General features: G+C 38.7%; 1 protein-coding gene across 2 annotated transcripts; it reads right to left on the reverse strand.

The window, feature by feature from the left end:
• Positions 1 to 9,415: 9,415 nt before the first annotated feature.
• LOC140146437 (uncharacterized) lies at positions 9,416 to 18,725 on the reverse strand. 2 transcript variants are annotated; one of them, XM_072168286.1, is made up of 2 exons: positions 18,534 to 18,725; positions 9,416 to 11,894 (listed from the first exon to the last, which is right to left on the reverse strand). In XM_072168286.1, exon 2 carries the CDS (start codon positions 10,824 to 10,826, stop codon positions 9,516 to 9,518), a length of 1,311 nt encoding a protein of 436 aa, XP_072024387.1. In that variant the 5' UTR covers positions 10,827 to 11,894; positions 18,534 to 18,725; the 3' UTR covers positions 9,416 to 9,515. The 2 variants fall into 2 exon arrangements, with proteins under 2 accessions (XP_072024387.1, XP_072024388.1); XM_072168287.1 differs by lacking the exon at positions 18,534 to 18,725 and adding an exon at positions 15,110 to 15,152.
• Between the last annotated feature and the right edge of the window lie 1,492 nt (positions 18,726 to 20,217).

Below are 20,217 nucleotides of genomic sequence, written 5' to 3' on the forward strand. Positions count from 1 at the left end.
TATTGTATGCTCGAGGGATAAATATAATGCATATAATATAATGCAATAATTGTTTTGGGTAGGAAATTGCACTTGATATACTTGTTTATTTTTAGGGATGCATGCATTTAACCCTCCCAAATGTGTGTTTAGGGTGTTTATTGAGACTTTATGGTCACACATGGTACCAATCTGACAATGCTCAGTGGCCCCCAGGGGCCCAAGTATAATACAAACCAAAGTTTACTGAGCTAAGAGTCTTAAAGCCAAGTTATAGTCCGTCATCTTTGCGGGCAATTTCCCATTGCGGCATACATTGGACTATTCCACTATCCATACACTCCTCCTATGGAAGACACATCCACAAAGGGAGTGTGAATTTCAAGTGAATTTGAAATCTACATCCCCGGTGTAGGAGGAGATTAAGATCCAGGGGGCACTCAGGAGATTAAGATCCAGGGGGCACTCAACTTTAGAAGTGACGGGTATGTGCCTACCAGCGTCGTGAAGTAAGGGGCTAAAATGTTGTTTTTAAAAAAGGGGAGTCATTGGGTACAAACTAAATGAAAAAGGTGGTCATTGGGTATAATATTTTGAAAAAAAGTGGAGCAAAATTCTATTTCTTGTTCCAAATTTCCGATACAAATTTGCTGAAATAAGAGAATTTGAAAGTTTCTGCATTATTTTGTGGCATTGTGATGATACAATTTTAGACAAAAAAGGGGGTCATTGGGTAGCCGCACCTAAAAAAATGGGGTCATTGGGTATGACTTTTTAAAAAAAAGGGCCCAGGTCATCCGGCATATGCAACTTCAAAAAAGGGGCCTTTTGACAGGCACATACCATCACTTCTAATAGCCCAATTGTCAGTTCTCGACAGCAACTTGGTGCTCAGCTGTGATTGTCAGCTCTGCCAGGTGTTAGCTCATTCAGAACTTGTTATACTTGAAGTTTTCTGCAGTGAAAGATGTGGAGGCAAATGTTAACAGCTGTTGGAAGATGCGGTTATGGTAAATTAGCCGGGTAAATTAGCAGCTGCCCAAGGGCGCTGCAAGGGAATTATTCTTTGGGGGCCGGGAGGGGCAAAGTGAATTGGAGGGGGGTCAATTTATAGTGCAAAATTGCCACAAAAAAGTGGAACTTTTGGGTTTTTACTGGGGAGGGGGGAAAGTTCCCGGCTCCGCAACTACAGCTGCCTCTTTCGCAATGGAAAATATAAGTTACAGTACATTGATATTGAAAATTTGTTACCCTCCTAAGGGGGGGGGGGGGCCTGAAAAAAATGACCACAAATTTTCCTGGAAAAAAGGGGGCCCTGACATTTTCGAGGTCTGTAAAGGGGGGCCCCGAAAAATGTTTGCGATCAAATTTGTTTGCATCAGGCCCCCCCTTACAAGTGTTTGTGAATGGTCCCTAATGCATATGTGAAATGTTATACTCGCCAGCTGGGCTGGTGATCTAGGAATTTTACTGAATATTGATTAGGAACAAATTTACATATTACTTGTGTTTATGAATGGTTTTTTTAGGCTATTCCAGTTGAAATCCATACACCATACATATATGGGAAAAAAACATGACACATGGGGTGTAGATTTCCAATGGAGTCACCCAATCAGGTAACCCCGTTTGAAATTGACACTTTCTGATCGAGATGAAGGTCATGTCTTTTACAGGGGGTGTATGGATTTCAGCTGGAGCTGTGTCCGATCCCGACTCCACTTCGCGATGCGATGCGATGCTGCGATGCTTTTCAAACATGTTTGAAAAAGAATGTATAGAGGCCTTGCATGTGACGTATCATCCCGTAAATATGGCGGACTACTCAAATGCATTCAACAAAAGCATGATTGCAATCTACCGTGACAGTTCACTCACACACATAACCCTGCACTACCATGACTACGATCAAATAGGTTGATGACAACATTTGATTGAATGGACTGCACTCCGCCATAACTACGGTGAAGGACACCGGCTCAAATCCTTTGTTTGGAGCCAATCGATAATTTCATGCAAGGCCTCTATATAGGCTCTGCATCTGCATTTTAATGTCATTCTACTGACCTTGATTTTCCAGCAGCCAACTACAAGCGCAGTGTGATGCGAAAAAGTTGAATATTTTCTAACTCTATCGCGGACCAAAATTTCCACCGCGCGATGCAAATTTTCACCGCTCAGCTCGTAAAAACCTGGCTCAGATTAGTTTTTAAAGCATTGCAGCATCGCATCGCACTGCGATGTGGAGTCAGGATCAGGCTTTAGTTATGTATCATTTTTGTTTGTTTTTTTGTAACTGTACCCACATTTTTTTCTCCAGAACAGTTGCCTTTGTTTGTTGAAATCAAATGTAATCTGCATTTTTAGGGAACAATCCAAAAGATTGATGATATCCTATTAAAGCCATATTATAACATTTTCAAATAAAATAGATTGGCATTTCTTTGCCATATATCCCCTTTTATTTTTGAGCCGAACAACTATATACGGAAAAGCAAAGAAAATTGGAATTTACTACCAGCGCACATGTCGCCAATACGTACCACTCCTTCGGTCATGTTGTGGTCACGATATGGGGGGGTCGTAAACAAATTTTACCCGCGATGGGGGGGGTCATAAAAAATTTACCCCAGTCACTGACATATTCATGACCCCCCCTCACTGCCAAAGAAAATGACATCCCCCTATTACCCTGCTAGTCATCAGCAGAGTGGACAGTGCTGATTAACACCCTGCTGGTCATCAGCAGAGGGGACAGTGCTGATTAATATACCCTGCTGGTCATCAGCAGAGGGGACAGTGCTGATTAATACCTTGCTGGTCATCAGCAGAGTGGACAGTGCTGATTAACACCCTGCTGGTCATCAGCAGAGGGGACACTGCTGATTAATACCCTGCAGGTCATCAGCAGAGTGGACAGTGCTGATTAATACCATGCTGGTCGTCCACTTATGACAGACAGTACAAGAGCTATTACACAAGGCCAGTGTGCCATTGGGTCATTTACCAGTGGTATCATGTGTGACTAAAGATTCATGTATTAAGGGTTTTTTCCCTGATCAAGCACTGAACATACGTATCCAGAGGGTATTTTAAACATGGAAAAGTAAGAAAAAAGAGAAGAATAGGGCATATGACATTGTTATGAAGGGTTTTAGAGTCAAGAAAATTAAGAAATTACAATCTCGGTCCCAGCCAATTTGTGCTCCTTCGTCACTATAAACACTATAAACAAACCGTACCGTATGGCGACAACCTCATAATACGTCTTTTCTGATCGTCATCATAAAATGTTAAGACTGAGAATTGGCTGTCAATCAGCACTGGGCTTCAGTGCATGCAGCAGTTGATGGACGTCAGCTATGCGGTTACTTTAATCCACACAACAAACATGAGTGATGGAGGAACACAAATCAGCTGGGACAGAGACAAATAATTTACTTATGCTCAAGGGATAAATATAATGCTTATATAATATAATGCAATAATTGTTTTGGGTAGGAAATTGCACTTGATATATACTTGTTTATTTTTAGGGATGCATGCATTTAACCCTCCCAAATGCGTGTTTAGGGTGTTTATTGAGACTTTATGGTACGACCCTTTGTTGTGTATATCACCGTCCCGCACGCTGTGTACGTACTGTGTGTTATGAACATCGTGTATGCGTTCGACTAATAATTCCATCACAATAGTAAAGCGCAGAATCCTGCGTTTTATTCAAAATCTCGGATTTTCACAAAACTACAGCACCTAGAGTCTTGATTTTTGCAGGGTATATTGGTTTAATAAAGTACAATTTAATCGTGTAAAAAAGGAATTTTAAAAATTCAAGTGAGGGCGTCTTCCTCAGCAAATGTTATATAATATGGCTTTAACATAATAGTTCATGTAAGAGCAGACCCTCCGTTCCTGCTTGTCAAAATAATAAGAGTATTGGTTTATAGAGTGTCATCAATCTTTCGGGGTACTCCCGAAGTTATTTACTACCTCATTTTTCACAGATCATCCTGAATTCAAATTATTATTGCTTTCTTCTCAATTCGATTAGGGGTTGTGCAATAATTATGTGTACCCCCGGTCTGGTGAATTATAGGGGGCGGGGGGCGCAAGCATTTTTTGGCAGGTCGAAAGGGAAGGTCAAGCGATTTTTGGCAGGTCGAAAGGGGGGGCCAAGCGATTTTTGGCACAGATATTTTGGGCACTATTTTGTATATTACGTCCTAAAAAGGTGTAGGAAAACGTTAGGAACACATTCAAATATGCAAAATTTCCTGCTTGCTGCACTCGGATTATATGATAAGACAATTTAAGGTTTTAAATTCAGATTCCCCAAAATTTTGCATGTGTAAGGGGTGGAGGCAAAGAATTTTTGGCACGTCAAAAGGGGAAAGGCAAAGGTTTTTTGGCACGGTCGAAGGGGGAGGGGCAAGCAATTTTTAGCAGACCATTTTGAAAATTCACCACCCAGGGGTACACATAATTATTGCACAGCCCCTTAATTACCTACATTCTTGATAAGCTCATTAACTGTACAGTTTGTATAGTATAGTATTCCATTGAAGCCATATGTGACCATCCAGCACAACTGAGCCCTGAAGTCGCCAATCATCATTTTTGAGATATTCAACCAAAATATTCTGCTTGAAATTAGCTTTAAAGTCATAATGTACGATCTTATAATATGAATTTGGTTAATTTTTTTCAAACCTGATTTTTTGGCATATTTGTAATGTTTACACATGTCACAATTTGCACCTAAATGGAATCAGCCAAATTTGTAGGTAAACAGAGCAAAGTTCGACATAAAGTCATAATTCAAGAAATTATGACTTTATGTCCGCCCATAGAACTGCGTGTTAAGGTAGAAACATCGGCTACGGTGTCATGCACAGATTTGGTTTAAAATGATACAGGATGTGTAGTTGGGTGAGAAAAACTTGCGTGCCAAGTTTTAATTTTTGCCAACAAAGCGTTTTGGAGTTATGCCATTTTTTATCATTAGAAAGCCCCATTGACTTTGCACATAAAGTGGTTTTGACACTAAGCCTCGTTCACTAAAATTGGTAAAAGTTTGAAAATGGATACTATGTTTAAATATTATTTTTCTCCTTTCTATCCCATTTATAGAACTGCTTTTTGGATCTTTTTATTACAAAAATGTTACCAAATAATATTAGTGACTTTTTTCCAATATATTGGTCAGTAATATAGGGGATATTTGAAGGTAATGTTAGTACTTGCTCAAATTTTCTTGATTTGATCTAGAAACACTGAATGACCCAATTTCATAATTATTGTCTGAGCTAAACATAGGGCCAATTATAACAAACAAGGTGTCAAACGAAAGGTTATTAAATTTAGAAACTTTTCTCGCCAGCTTTTTTTAATAAAGTGTTTCTATTTTAAGTTATGGGTGTTTCTAGATTTCCCTAATTTAAAAATAGAAAAAATGATTTTTTTTTTTTTTAAACACTTTATCCAAAAAATCTGGCGAGAGAATTTAGATATTAGGCTTACTAACCACCCCACAAACTATGGAGACCATATCACATTCCCTCTAGGCTAGCAATAATTATTAGTAGAAAAAAATAGGGAATTTTCAAAAAATAAAGAAAAACATAAGAATTGTTTAAATTTTCATGAAACATTAAAAATCAGTGGAGTAAAGACTTATCTTCAATTGGTTATATATTTGAAATGGATACATAATTCTGATTTGAAATAGTGGCTATTTTCCTGCATGGGTCTATTATCCGATGCTCCTACCTTAAACGGCCAAAATAACAAGCAGTGTTTCTTTCACGTTACCTCGTTATTTCAGCTCAAAATGGACAGAAACCATTCCCGATCATTATTACTAGTATTATTTCAGCATTTTGAGTATATAATGACAAATTTAAAATTTGAAGGAAATCGTACATTAAGCCTTTAAGGGGGTACTACACCCCTGCCCAATTTTGTGCCTATTTTTGCATTTTTCTCAAAATTATAACGCATTGGTGACAAGTAAGATATGTATATTATAGGGGCAAGGACTACAACTACTACACTGGAAATTTTATTTCAGCACAGACAACACATTTCATGTATCCTTAAAACTTTTGAATCCATGCTTTCTTCAAATGTTTTCAGCTTTGACAGCCAGTTGCCATAGCAATTGCCATGAGCATGAAAGTTAGTCTTAAAAACACAGTGGTCAATCTGTCATCCTAGCGCATTGAGTTTCCTTGTGGTATTATGCGCCCTAAAAACGTGTTTATTATTATATTATTATTATCCTAACCAGCTGGACTTCACTTGGGTCACCATACTATACTAGTATGCCCTCTGGCAATTCCAGCCCTGAAACTCACTCCCCTGCCCAGCTGACCTCCAGAGCACCAGGAATGTGTTGACATGCAAAAGGTCAAACATCAGCAGGTGTCGAGGTATATAAGATCGAATTATGAAATCCAATATCAGAAACTGAAACCAGTGAAACAAAATTAATTACCCTCGCTTTTCTCTAATCGAGGGTAATTTTGCTAAAGTTCTTTAAGGACCTGTCGACGAAATGAGTTGTGGAGTTACAATCAAAAATGAGGGAAAACCAGTATTTGATCAATAAATCAATAACTATTTGCCTTGAGTTGCTGAATTTTCACTAAATGCACTACAATTTTTGAGAAAAATGCAAAAATAGGCACAAAATTTGCCAGGGTGTAGTACTCCCTTAAAATGATGTATATCATGTCTATAGTACTTGACATTTTAAGTAGTGAAAAATCAATAAAACAGTCAATAAATCCTTTGTTTCCTATTGTTTATTGTTAACTTCAATGGAGCATATCTCAATAGTGGCACTGGCGACATCCGGGCTCAGTTGTGCTGGATGGTCACATATTGTAACACATATTACTGAGGACACCGCCCTCAATATTTGACTATTTTTTTTTCACAATTGTAATGTACTCACTGAAGACTGCCCCTTGTCAACAGAAAACATGTTGGTAGACTGTATAAACTGTAATAGAAGTATACGGCTTACCAGGAACAGTTTGGACCGATGATTGTGATTGAGTGTGTGCGCGATGAATGTATATATCACTTCATTGCAGACGTGATAAGCGGCTTTGTGATTGGTTGTTTGAAAATAGAGAGCTCCACATACGACTGAAGTTTCATTAACTCTGATTTCCAACGCTTTACGGATCAACCTCATCCCCAAGTGGGAAACATTTGCAAGCATGTTCAGCTATTGCTGAGCCCTCTTCTTTCTTTTGTTTTGTAGCTCTTCGGTGTTCAGATATTCTGACCTTTAGTGGTCATTTGGTTTGACCTATGAATTGCTCACCACAACTGCAAGGTATAGATTACACACATGGTGCACGATCCTTTGGCAGAGGATCTTTTGGGTGGCTTAGTCTTCAGTGAACGGCTCTTTTCAGAGCTACCAAACCTTTAAATTAGCAGATAGGTGAGATCTACTTGTTCTCTGTTGACAAGGGGCAGTCTTCAATGAACGGCTCTAGCAAGGGGCCCCCCATAGCAAAAAGAAAGGGTGCCGGGTGACTATACCCGATGACCATTCGGTGGTCATCAGAAACCCTTGCGGTACCTTTACCAGGGTTATCCGAAAGTGCTCGCTATTTCAAATGAGTTACCCAGAAGGTTCCCAGAAACTTAGCAGGAATTCTTTGCAGGAGTTTCCAGGTGGTTATCCGCTTTTAATTTGACCTTGAAAATAGCCTAAAGCATCCTAAGAATGCATTGTGGGTGGGTATGGTTAAAGGTCACTGAATGATTTCAAAATGGAGTTATTTGTGGTCCAAAATGTATGAATTTACATGTATGACATTACAAGATGTTCACTAATTAATCTGGAACATGATGTAGGAATTATAAAGCATTGAATGCTTGGTTTCATACATATGCATATGCAGGTAGGAAGATATTTGTATGAAATGATTTGTATATTATTTAATTGATGCAGTCTTATGACATGCCGGGTATTGATATGACACATGTTTTAAACAAAGTATATCTTTTCTAGTAAATCATACATGATTTTGACAGTAAATTCACTAATCATCACCTAATGTGTCAATGAACTGATATAAGCTTGTTAAGCTATTTGTTGTAAATAAATTATAATATTTGATATAAAAATTATAGGCTAGCTGTGTCAGTGATGTGATAACATTTTGGTACTATGCTAGTATCATATGAATTTGGTTGTACATTAATTGAAAAGTACGCACCTTTTAGTGAACCAAATCAGAAGAATTTTTGTACAATAACTAGGCCGACAAGTACATTATACACTTTCAAATTTATAGCACTCGCTCAACTGCATGACTGCATGCAGAGTTGTATTTCTCCAAAAAATACAATTCATATAAGGCCAAGTAAAATGAATAACATACATATATATCGTCCCTGTCCTCACCGATTTTTAGAGATTTTCAAATACTTATGTTATTGTTCTAAATCTTTGCTTCCTTACTTTGTTTCTAAAATTGTTGTAATGAAAAGACATGTTAAGAAGTTCTTGGTTATCATTTATAAACACATTGCAAACACTCTCTTCAGGCTAGGCGTAGGGCTTTGGGGATATTACAAAAATATTAGGGCCAGCCCTCCCTGTTTTTATGTGTTGACAATCACATTGCAATTGCAATTTTACACAGAAATGAATGGTAAAAAATAACATAACAACAAATAATAAGGGCCTCCCTCACCGATTTTGGATGTTATTTTTTTTACTTGGCCTAAGCTAACTTGCCTATACCGGTAAATTTGTGCATACTCATGAATTTGTATTTCTGCATTCCCAAAAAGATCAACAGGAAGTCTCCAAAGAGGTCACCAGGTATATCGTCACCAAAAGTTATCCGCTAGGTCCCCGAAAAGTTATCGAGTAGTTATCCACTAGTTCAAAAAAAAGCCACCGGGTAGTTACCTGCTGTAGTTTCCCAAAAAAGTCATCTGGTAGTCCTCCGGTACATATTACTGAAAGGTATCCACTATGGTTTCCAAAAAATTTTAATATCGGGTAGTCACCCACTACCTATCTAATTTGCATGTGAAATTTGCCGCTCTCTACCCGGTGACTATTGGGAAGTTATCTGTAAAGGTCTCATTTTTTTTCTATATGGGGCGGCCTACATGTCTCATCATGAGGTACTTTGTCCTGAAGAAGTCGGAGCTACTCCTGAAGACAGCTCCTGAAGCAACTCGGAGCAACTCCTGAAGCTTGACAGTTCTAAACTTGTCTGATGGCAAACCCGATAAAAACCCAGTCTTTTAGAAAGTTTATTATTACGATGGAAATATTAGTCAAACACATAATGTTCATAACACAGTACGTACACTGTCTGTGGGACACACATCAAAGTTGGCGCTAGTATTTAATTCCAATTTTCTTTACTTCTATTCACGATCATGGGCCCTAGCGCCCTGCTGTGGATTGCAAATAGGGCAGCTACAGCTGCCTACAACAATACAATTATAAAATTAATGGGCAGCTACAGCTTTCTGCCACATCCAAATAGTTAAGGGCACCAACGTCTGATATATTTAACAGTGCTCATTGGTAGGGGTTCTCTAATGACAGTTCTGGGTTTTAAGTGAGTCTTTGTATGTGCTTTAAGATTGCTACTTGTTGCAAAATATTTATGACAATACTCGCACTGATATGGTTTCTCTTTGGTGTGAGTTCTGATATGGGTTTTAAGGTTACAAGATTGTGAGAAACATTTCTGACAGTACTCACACTGATATGGTTTCTCTTTGGTGTGAGTTTTGAAATGTTTTTTCAGGCTACCCAATTCTGCGAAACATTTCTGACAGTTCTCACACTGATATGGTTTCTCTTTGGTGTGAATTCTAATGTGCCTGGTAAGGTCTCCCTTTTCTGCAAAACATTTCTGACAATACTCACATTCATAGGGTTTCTCTTCGGTATGAGTTCTGATATGTCTTTTTAGGTTACCAGGGTCATTGAAACATTTCTGACAGTACTCACACTGATATGGTTTCTCTTTGGTGTGATTTCTGATGTGTCTTGTAAGCTCACCTTTTTGGGCAAAACATTTCTGACAATACTCACATTGATATGGTTTCTCTTTGGTGTGAGTTCTGATATGTCTTTTCAGGCTACCAGATACTGTGAAACATCTCTGACAGTACTCACACTGATATGGTTTCTCTTTGGTGTGAGTTCTGATGTGTGTTGTAAGCTGACTTTCTTGTGCAAAACATTTCTGACAATACTCACATTGATATGGTTTCTCTTTGGTGTGAGTTCTGATATGTCTTTTCAGGGTACCAGATACTGCGAAACATTTCTGACAGTACTCACACTGATGTGGTTTCTCTTTGGTGTGAGTTCTGATATGGTATTTAAGGTTACCTGATTGTGCGAAACATTGTTGGCAGTACTCACACTGATACGGTTTCTCTTTGGTGTGAGTTTTGATATGATATTTAAGGCCACTAGGTTTTGCAAAACATTTCTCACAATATTCGCATTGATAGTGATTTTTGTTAGTGTGAATTCTAATGTGGCTTTTAAGCTGGGCATTTTGACCAAAACACTTTTGGCAATACTCGCACTGATGAGGTTTCTCTATCTTTTCATATTTGATGTGTGTTTTGAGTTTGAATTTGGAATTACTTCCACCATAAGTCCGCGTATATTTCATCCTATGCCTTTCTACATGGCATTTCAATCTGTCAAAACTGTGTAGGGTGATTCCACAACATATGCACATGAAAGGTTTCAACAATTTCATTTTTCTCCTATTATTGTCATGCAAGTGGTGAAGTACAATATATTCGTGATCCAGTATAAGCAAGAGCATTGAGCAAACGCTGCCCTCCGAAGTAAAAATGATGCTTTGTAAATCACCAGGAAGTACTGCTTCTTTTGTTGGGAGATATGTTGAAAATACTTGACTCACTACATAATTATATGCTATATTTTGACTTTGCGAACAGAACAGTCCGTTTAAAAGCACCTGTCTCACAAGTAAAAGGAAGTATTAGCTTGGTTAATTTAAAGCAAATATTGCATCCTTGTGTTGGGAGTAAATTGAGTTAAAATATCTGTCTCCAAGATACAAATGTAGAATCTATAGTTTATCGTTTAGATGAAGATGTAAGTTTAAAAGTAGCAAGTAACATGTACATGTAGGTAAAATGGAGTCTATGTTCTGGATTACTGGTGATGGAAGCAACTCACACAGGAACTCACGTAGCTCCAGGATTCTTTAATACAGTGAAGTACTGCTGAAGCAGAAAGGAACAAACCACATGGATTTCTGGTTTTTTCAACAGATCGATTGATCAACAACTTAAGTAAAGGAAAGGGACGATTCGATCAGGTTAAAAACACCTGCCCTTCAAGCTCCGTTTTGAAATTGGTTCATATTGTAGGTAGGTTTAGGCAAGATGGGGACTGTGTTCTGGATTAACTGGTGATGGAAGGAAATCTGACACGATGATTCAAGGTACTTGTTGTGTCAGATCTGCAAGTTCTGCCGTTTCAAAGTTCTATATGTGATGAATCCATAGAAGCAGCATGCAAGACACAGCGTATTCAGGGTTTTGCATGCGTTTGGTGTAGTAAAGTACTGGTGAAGCAGCAAACCCAAATGATGGTTTCTATGTACGGTAGCCTACTGCATCAATCAGCAAATAATTCTGTTTTGTGTCAGTTGGTGCATACCCGGGGTGCATATAAAGGCAATGACTTCAAGATTTACGAGTGTGTAGTATCATGAAGTCAGCAAAGAAGGCAAGATGGTTTCTTGTGGTTCTGTTCAAGTATCAGCACTGCACATCTATCATGTGCCAGGGATCATGCCTGATGCTTGAAGTGATCCAAGTATGTTTATGTATAACTCCCGGGGTACTGCAGCAGGAAATATCTGCAAAATAAAATCAAGACGCTTTTTAACTTTGCAAGCTCAAGCTCCCTGCCATACCAAAACACAAATCAAGTAAATTAGTACTATAATCTACCGCATTTACATGTATCGGCAGTGACTGACCATGTAGCATCAGGAGGGGGGGGCTACACTGTGGGCCAGGGCTGTCAACTCTCACGCATTGGCCGTGAGTCTCACGCATTGGGTCACTTTCTCACGGTCTCACGCCAAGGTAGTATAATCTCACGCCAAGGTAGTAAAGCTCACGCAAAAAAGCTGGAAAATGAGTAAAATCTCACGCATCGTCATGATTAATTTGTTGCTCCTACCCCCCGGGGGGTGTTGTTGTTTTGGAGCTATTCTTCCCAAATGTCAGGGATCATTTACAGCCCGGTCGGAGCAACTTTAAATTTAACCTGAACTTTGACCTCGGATGCCCGTTACGGTCTCATAATCCCCAAGTGTCTGAGATCATTATCCGCAAATCACAGCCTGCTTGGAGCAACGTCCTTTAAATGTGTCCTGATCTTTGACCTTGGATGACCTTTACAGTGCTAGGGATCATTTTCCGCAAGATACAGCTCCATTGGAGCAACTTTAAATTTTACTTCAGATGCCCTTTGCGGTTTCATACTCCCCAAGTGCCGGGATTGTTTTCCCAGAGTTCCAACACAATACATGTAGGAGCAACTTTTAATTTGATTGACCTTTGACCTTGTATGAACTCATAGTACCTTTCATACTCCCCAAGCGTCAGGGATCATTTTCCCCGAGTTACAGCCCAATCAGAGCAACTTTGAATTTGACCTGACCTTTTTGACCTTGCATGATCTTGATGCTTTTTTAAACTCATACCGGAAATGACTTCTTGATAAACATTGATCCCGATTGTGTGTACACCCTATATACACTGGGTATAGCTGATACATATACAGGTGATGTCATTAAGGGGGAATTATATCCTTGCAAGGGCTTAAATAAGAAATGATATATTAAACTAGTGCGCCTGTAGCTGTATGGCCCTTTAGCTATTATTGGGGTATGTGGGTGCTTATTGGGGTATGTGGGCACTTATGTGGGTGCTTATTGGTGTATGGGCGCTTATTGGGGTATGGGCGCTTATAGAAATCATTTTCAGCAAGTTTGGGCCTGATCGGACAAAGTTTGATATTTAAAAATCATTTGCAGCAATGCATTCTGGGTAGACATTACAGTGCATTTCAAATTGGGCAGATAGCCCAGAGTTGCCCATTACACATCTTTTTAACCATTTGCTATTTGCTATCCACTTTGGGTATTTTTCCCCCTAGATGACCTTTGACCTCGAGGGGGCCCTTCGAAAACCACCCCATAACCGTGGAATGCCTGATATCTGTCTGTATCCAAAATATCGGATCGATGCGTCAAAGCGTGGCGAAACGCATAGCCGGACACAGACAGACACACAGAGCTCATTATTTTATTAGTATATAGACTAGTGCACCTGCAGTTGTAATGGCCCTGTAGCTATTAGGGCACCAGGTGCATGGTAGAGATACTTTTAGCCAGATTGGGCGAAGTTTGAAATTTTGACCCCAGATGACCTTTGACCTCTGATGACCTCAATGTAATTGTTTTCATGCTTCTCTCATATCAAGGATTCCACCCACCAAGTTTGAGCCCGATCGGACAAAGTTTGAAATCCATGACCTTTGACCTCGGATGACCTCCATATAATGTTTTTCATGCTCCCTCATACAAAGGATTCGACCCACCAAGTTTGAGCCCGATTGGACAAAGTTTGAAATTTGACCCCTCCGTAATGACCTTTGACCTCGGTTGACCTCGATTTTATTTCACGCATTACATTCCCCTCCTATCAAGGATTCCACCCACCAAGTTTGGGCCCGATCGGACAAAGTTTGGAAATTTGACCTTTGACCTTGACCTCCGATGACCTTTAAAACTACGCGGTAAACAGCGCACGCCCGATACCCAACTATGTGTGAAATATCGGAAAGCGCGGCAGAACGCATAGCCGGACAGACAGACAGACACACAGACAACGGCTATTATTTTAGTAGTATAGATAGAAAGGGAAAAATTACCTTTCTTTTGCTTTTTGTTTGACATCAATCGGAGCTTCCGTTCACAAGTTATGGTCAAAAATGTAACTTTGTGAATTAGAATCTCTTATGTATTTTAGGCCAAAAAAAAAAGTGTTTGCCCAGACAGGGGGTAGAAAGGAGTGGGTCGGTAGGTCGATTTCCTTTTCTTTTCTTTTTTTTGTCTTGGATCTGTACACGTGTTGCAGGAAGTGGGGTAAGAGAAAATATACGACATGCAGCCTTACATTTTGTACTTGTGTCAAACATGTATTTCAACCTTACCATATAAAGGTTTAAAATCTCTTTGGCAACAAAATCTTGATTAAGGTTCAGTATAAATTCATTATAAATGCATGCTTGTTGAAAGGGTAATGGGCCGGAAGCCCGGGGGGACACTTAACACATATGACCATACGGGTATGTTCCTCCGGAAAGATCCCCCATTTTGGAGTTCGCAGCTCAGAAAGACCCCCTAAATTTGACCAAAATAGAGCTCCAAAAGACCCTTGATTTGGATAATTTCAGCATAAACAACCATTTCTGGTGGGTTTTTTTAGGAGATTTTAAACCAGAAAGTCAAGAAAGACCATTCATTTTGACTGTTCAGTGTTCACATCTCCAAAAGACCCCCTTTTATCGGTACGCTGGGGCTGGAAGCCTGTAGTACAAAATTCCCGACCATACTTGTCATGCTTGGTTCTCTATATCAATGTTGATTGATGGTAAAATGTTGTTGGGGAGGGCTAAATGGAAAAAATTAAAGCTGTGATTGCCAGGAATATTATCTTTCAAGTGTCATTTGGCATATTTATAGGAAAAAACATCATTATCTTTATTTTTATATCATTGTAAAAAAAAAAAAAAGTGTATGATGTTTTTTGATTTTTTGGGTCGGTCGTGTCTGGGCAAACAAACACTTTTTTTGGGGGCCTTATTGTTTTTCAACCTGTGATATTTAATTTTTCCACTTTAAAAAATGGATATCTCAAAAACCAATCAAGCTTTTAGTTTCAAATTTTCAGAAATATTTGTGACAATTCATGTAATTATTTTTCACAAAATATTAAAATAAAATAGTGTTTCTAAACTATGGAAACAATTAAAAACAGTGTTTCTATACATAATTACCGATATCTCAGAAGTGAATTTTAACGACGCGACATTGCTGTGATTTCTGTGAACATGATTTCTCAAAAACGATATGCCCTATGGAGATGGGATAAAAAGTAAATTAAAACATATTAGTTATGCTATAGAATGAACCGAAAACTTTCCCATAGGAACCTATTTTTTTCATTGTCCTAAAAAGTAAAACAATAATTTATCTTTTCTTATTCTTATTTAAGCCCTTGCAAGGATATATTCCCCCTTAAGCACTAGCAAAATCCCCAGAAATGCCCCATAATGACATTTGACCCCAATTCTGTGTGCACCCTATAAACACTGGATATATAGACAATGCTTATAAATTTGCAAGTGACATCATTGTAGGACGTTATATGTAGGCGGAAAAACAGCTAGTATTACATAATAGCTCATATCACATTTTACCTATTTGACCCCTCTGTATTAACCTTTAACCCATTCAAAGTCATGTGACATGTATGGTTGTAGTCAATGATGGTTGGAACTAAACTATTTACATGTAGGTCAAAAATCGGTTAAAGCATGAGCAAAAAATGTGTATTTGTTAAATTGTTGCCACAAAGAAACCGATAGCAAAAATCAAAACCTAGCCGGTGCCAGGGCCCCGGCTAAATAATTTGTTAACTCAAGATTAAATGTTGATGCCCTGTGGTCATTTTACAATTTTAAATCTATTTCTTTTTCTAAATGATGCCTACTATTCATTTTTATTCTAAACTGCTGTCGAATCTGACTGTTATTTTGACTTTATGACCCCAAATTACTAATTTGATCATACAGGGCCTATAAACAGAATGACTACAATAGCTTTTCAGGGGGTCAGATGCAAGTAATTTACATAAGGCATGAACAAGGGCCACATTTACTCCAAGTCGGGTATTACGCAAATTTAGCAATTTTTTGCTCTCATGTTTAAGGGAAGGGGTATGAACGTTTGGACAGTATTTATTGTGGGACATTAGAGCACATCAGACATATCAAATTGCATTCTGAATACTGAAGAATGTCCTTCTGATATCAAATAATTTTGATTTTAAAAATTCGCAATGTAATACACATTTTACGGCAAATCATTAAAAATTGATATTTTTGATATTTAACAGCTAAATAGGGTGATTCATCACAGGAGGGTGAAAGTGCATATAGGAACAATACGGGGAACTATGTCACGCTATTGTTCGACCTAGGCTACATCATTTTTAACGCATGCTTGTTCGTCAATACAGCTTTAGTCTCCTCCACCTTCGCAACACGGTACGTGGAGTGACTGAAATCACACTGACGGCGGAGGAGAATACTAGCTGGTCAGAGAGTTTAATTATATCAAGCATATAATACCTGAACGATCACCGTCATTTCATCGATTTTAATACTACAGAATATATTGTATACTCAAAATATAATTTTAAAATTGTAAACCTGTTAACTTATATATGTAGTAAAGTATAAATTAGGACACGTGAATAAAATCATGTAGAAGACAAAATGGCCGCTAATCCTCCTATTGTCTAGACCTAGGATACATCTTCCGGTTTGGTTATACTTATCCCTTCGTATAGAACCCTGTTCATCATTTACTTTGAATGAGCGGTCTCACACATATTTTGTTTGAGGATAGCTTGATCAACCTCCTCTTTATTACATCTTCTCAGATTTAAAAGCAATGATGACAATATCTGAGCCGAGTTGCTTCCAGTTACAAGCGCTATTCGTGCAATTGGTGGAAAGACAATTTTAGTAAGAATGATACGTACATGGTAGGTAGGGCCGGTGTCGGCACCGTTTTTTGATGTCGACATATTTCGTATCTTGACGTCGACAGAGTGTCGACATACATCTGGGTTCCGAAAAAAATACCAGGACTTTTTTTTTCATGATTTTAGGAATATTTTAAAAATTTTAACCTAAAAATATCTAGAAACACCGGCGGCAATTTCAGCAAATTTCCAAGATCATAGCGAGCATGTAGCGATGAAATGTACAATTTACACCGAAAAACAAGGCATAATACTGCCAAAAGTATGCCCCCTGAAGGCAAATAACATGAAAAATGAGCTTGCCTGACGAAGTTTTACTGGGCCATATACCATTGCCTTAGCACTATGTCGCCATGGACGAAGTTCTGTCGATATGTTGACATAATTCACTTTGTCGACAGGATTCCGACAGAGGACCTGTCGACACCGGCCTTAATGGTAGGTATTAATATGAGAATTCACGAACCCAGTTCCCTTTGTACTATGATCGTTATGAGTCGATACTGAGCAATCAGGTATGAATGGTGCACTATCGATTTGCTAAGCTTCTTATCTATTGAGCTTGGCCGGTTATGAACCACAGTTATCGCGACTTCTAAGCAGAATGACGTCATTTTTACCCACAAAGCATTGTGGCCATGACCATAAACAAAGGGAAACAATTTACTTCCGCTAATTTTATAACGCCAATATTTCTTATGGCCAAGCTTGGCGGATCATAGAAACAATATTGCCAGTCTTGGAAAACCTTTCCAAATCATTTCCACTGGTTTAAAAGTCCCGCAGACACCCGCCAGTATTACTAATCATGATCAGAAAAAATACATAAATTCACCGTAACTTTGGAAGGAAATGAGGGAATTCGATCAGGTTTTCGCTAGTAAATCAACTTGAACTCGGAAACACAATGACGCAATCGAAGATCATATGACCGATGCAATAGGGCACTAATACCATCAATTTCCGGTACGGGTCACCTGGGGAGGTCTGTTTAAATTAAATTTTAAAGGAGTATTTCGTGATCCTAGCATCCTCTTTTTATGACATTTTTCAGTACATATCCACGAAAAAAGCCTATTCCCAAAATTTCAGTTGATTCCGATTTTATGCTTATGCGAGTTATGCATGATTATGTGTATTACACTGCTCCATAGACAATGCGTTGTAATTTCGTTCTGGTGCACCAGAACGAAATTCAAATTTCATGATATCTTTGCAAAACTGAATTAATCTGCAAGAAATATTTTGTACATAAACATTATGTAGCCAGAGGTTTCCAGTGATATAAAAATCTCAACTTTTTTGAGAAAAGTGGGGGGTGAGGCTGTGGATCACGAAATGCCCCTTTAAAATAGATGATCGATATTGTCACATAACGATCATACATACATACATACAATGATCATAAACATCAAAGGCCGTGTTTGAGGGAATGCACTGTCACTGATATTAAATCCATTCAAGTGATGACTCGCGTTGAATAGCGTAGGCCTAATCGGCTTAACCCTATTGAGTGGATTAGGATTTTTCTGTGGAACCTCCTTCTATAAATACCTACCATGATACGTACGAGGATGTTTATAACAAACAAAAAATCCGCAACCGACCTAACTGCGGTTACAATCCAATTTACCAAGTAATAAGCTTACCTAGGCTAGCTACATTTAATAAACTTGTTCCGCTAGCCCATCATATCACTCCACTCCAATTATTAAGTTTATAATTATCCACTCAACAGTATCAAGAAATGATGATCTGGCTATCATCACGGCAAGTAATTTTGTCACACGAACGGATTTAAGAGAAATAACAGACTTGTCGACTCCAGAGTTTGTTTGGCTCTAGTAAAGTAGTATGACGTCATAGGCCTTCTAGCTTGCTGGAAGAAAGTCTCCAAATAATTGGTAGGAGGCGGCACTCCCTAATTAGCACGTGCTGCATTGTTATTTAAATTAGCCGTTGTGTTAATTCATATGTTAGGCCAGGGCTATGACACTCAACTCATTTGCATAGCAAAATGACCCGTCTCCTCTGCAGCCAATTTGGTTCCAACTTCCGCTCCATCAAAATCCAGCTGGTCACGGAGGAGACCAACGCACTGAATGGTCTATTGTTCTATTGTGTCCGATTTGAGCGCTGACATATTGGAAAATGTTGCCAATCAATATTCATGAGAGTGTACATTCAACGTCCAATTTTCGAAATTGGGTGACTTGTGCTTGGCAGGTGTAAAATACATCTGACTGGGCGTTTTAAATACGTAACGCATAAAGGCATTGGCATCATCGAATGGCTGCCTATAGTGCTATTAGTGTTAGGCCTATGTGTGTGTGTGGGGGGCTGTGTTTAGTTTCTATAATAATTATTATAAGGCCTACATTTATTTGTCATTCATTTTTTCCTTTCTCTGTACTTGCTAAAGTATCACTCCCTCTTCTTATCTCCCTTCCCTTCTCCATCCCCTCTTACGTTTTGTCCCCTCTCATTCCTATCATTTTCCTTACCTTTCTATTTATTTACGTCTATTTATTTATTTCTCTTTATTTCTTCCTCTTTCTCTCTTCCTCCAGTCCCCTCTCATTCTTCATATCCCCTCCTCAAACCTCATCCCCTCCCAAGACCTCTCACAGAAGAGCTGCCCACCTTCAGTACGCCACTGATTATGACATTCTCCTTCTTAAAATAAAATAAAATAAAATCTCAATTTGTAAAACAACTTTTATATAGGCCTATACCGGTATACTTTATATAGGCCTATACCGGTATACTTATTATTATGTTACATGCATACGTAGCTCCCGGACGTAACTATTTAATACCATTATTGTACTATGGCAGCCTTGATGTGTAATCATTCAGCAGGCGCATTCAATTTATTTAAATGAAGCACCTAATGTCAGTGGGGTGACAACGAACTATGCATTAGCGGCTAATGTGTGCCTTTTGTGCTTATACGGCTACTCAATCACACCCTTGGGTTTATGTATAACAATAGGTACTTTTCGTTCCATTAAGCGCTTTCACGCGATTTGATCACTTATTGACAGTAGCCTGCTAGGTAAAGCGTTAATACACTGTCGGGTCAGCTTACCGATTTAATGGCGGAAGCCCTTTGTCCCAAACAAAAGGTACCTTTCGATGAATAGCTTGTCAGATTTCAAATCGGCACAAGGTTTCAATGCGTTACGTAATCTATTTCTTCTCCTTTCTATATAAGCTCCTTGGAGGAGACTACCCTCCTTTGTGTTTGTTCATTTGTGTATGGAGAGCCCTTCTTGGAGTCCTTAATGACTTAGGCTACGCTCTCAGCCAGAGTCCGACGCTGCATTACTA

This window comes from Amphiura filiformis, chromosome 2, assembly GCF_039555335.1.
Source record: "Amphiura filiformis chromosome 2, Afil_fr2py, whole genome shotgun sequence".
NCBI classification, from domain to species: Eukaryota; Metazoa; Echinodermata; class Ophiuroidea; order Amphilepidida; family Amphiuridae; genus Amphiura; species Amphiura filiformis.

What these genes read in the sequence shown, in the direction of transcription:
- LOC140146437 (XM_072168286.1), bottom strand. Translation starts at nt 10,826, where the DNA reads ATGCTCTTGCTTATACTGGATCACGAATATATTGTACTTCACCACTTG.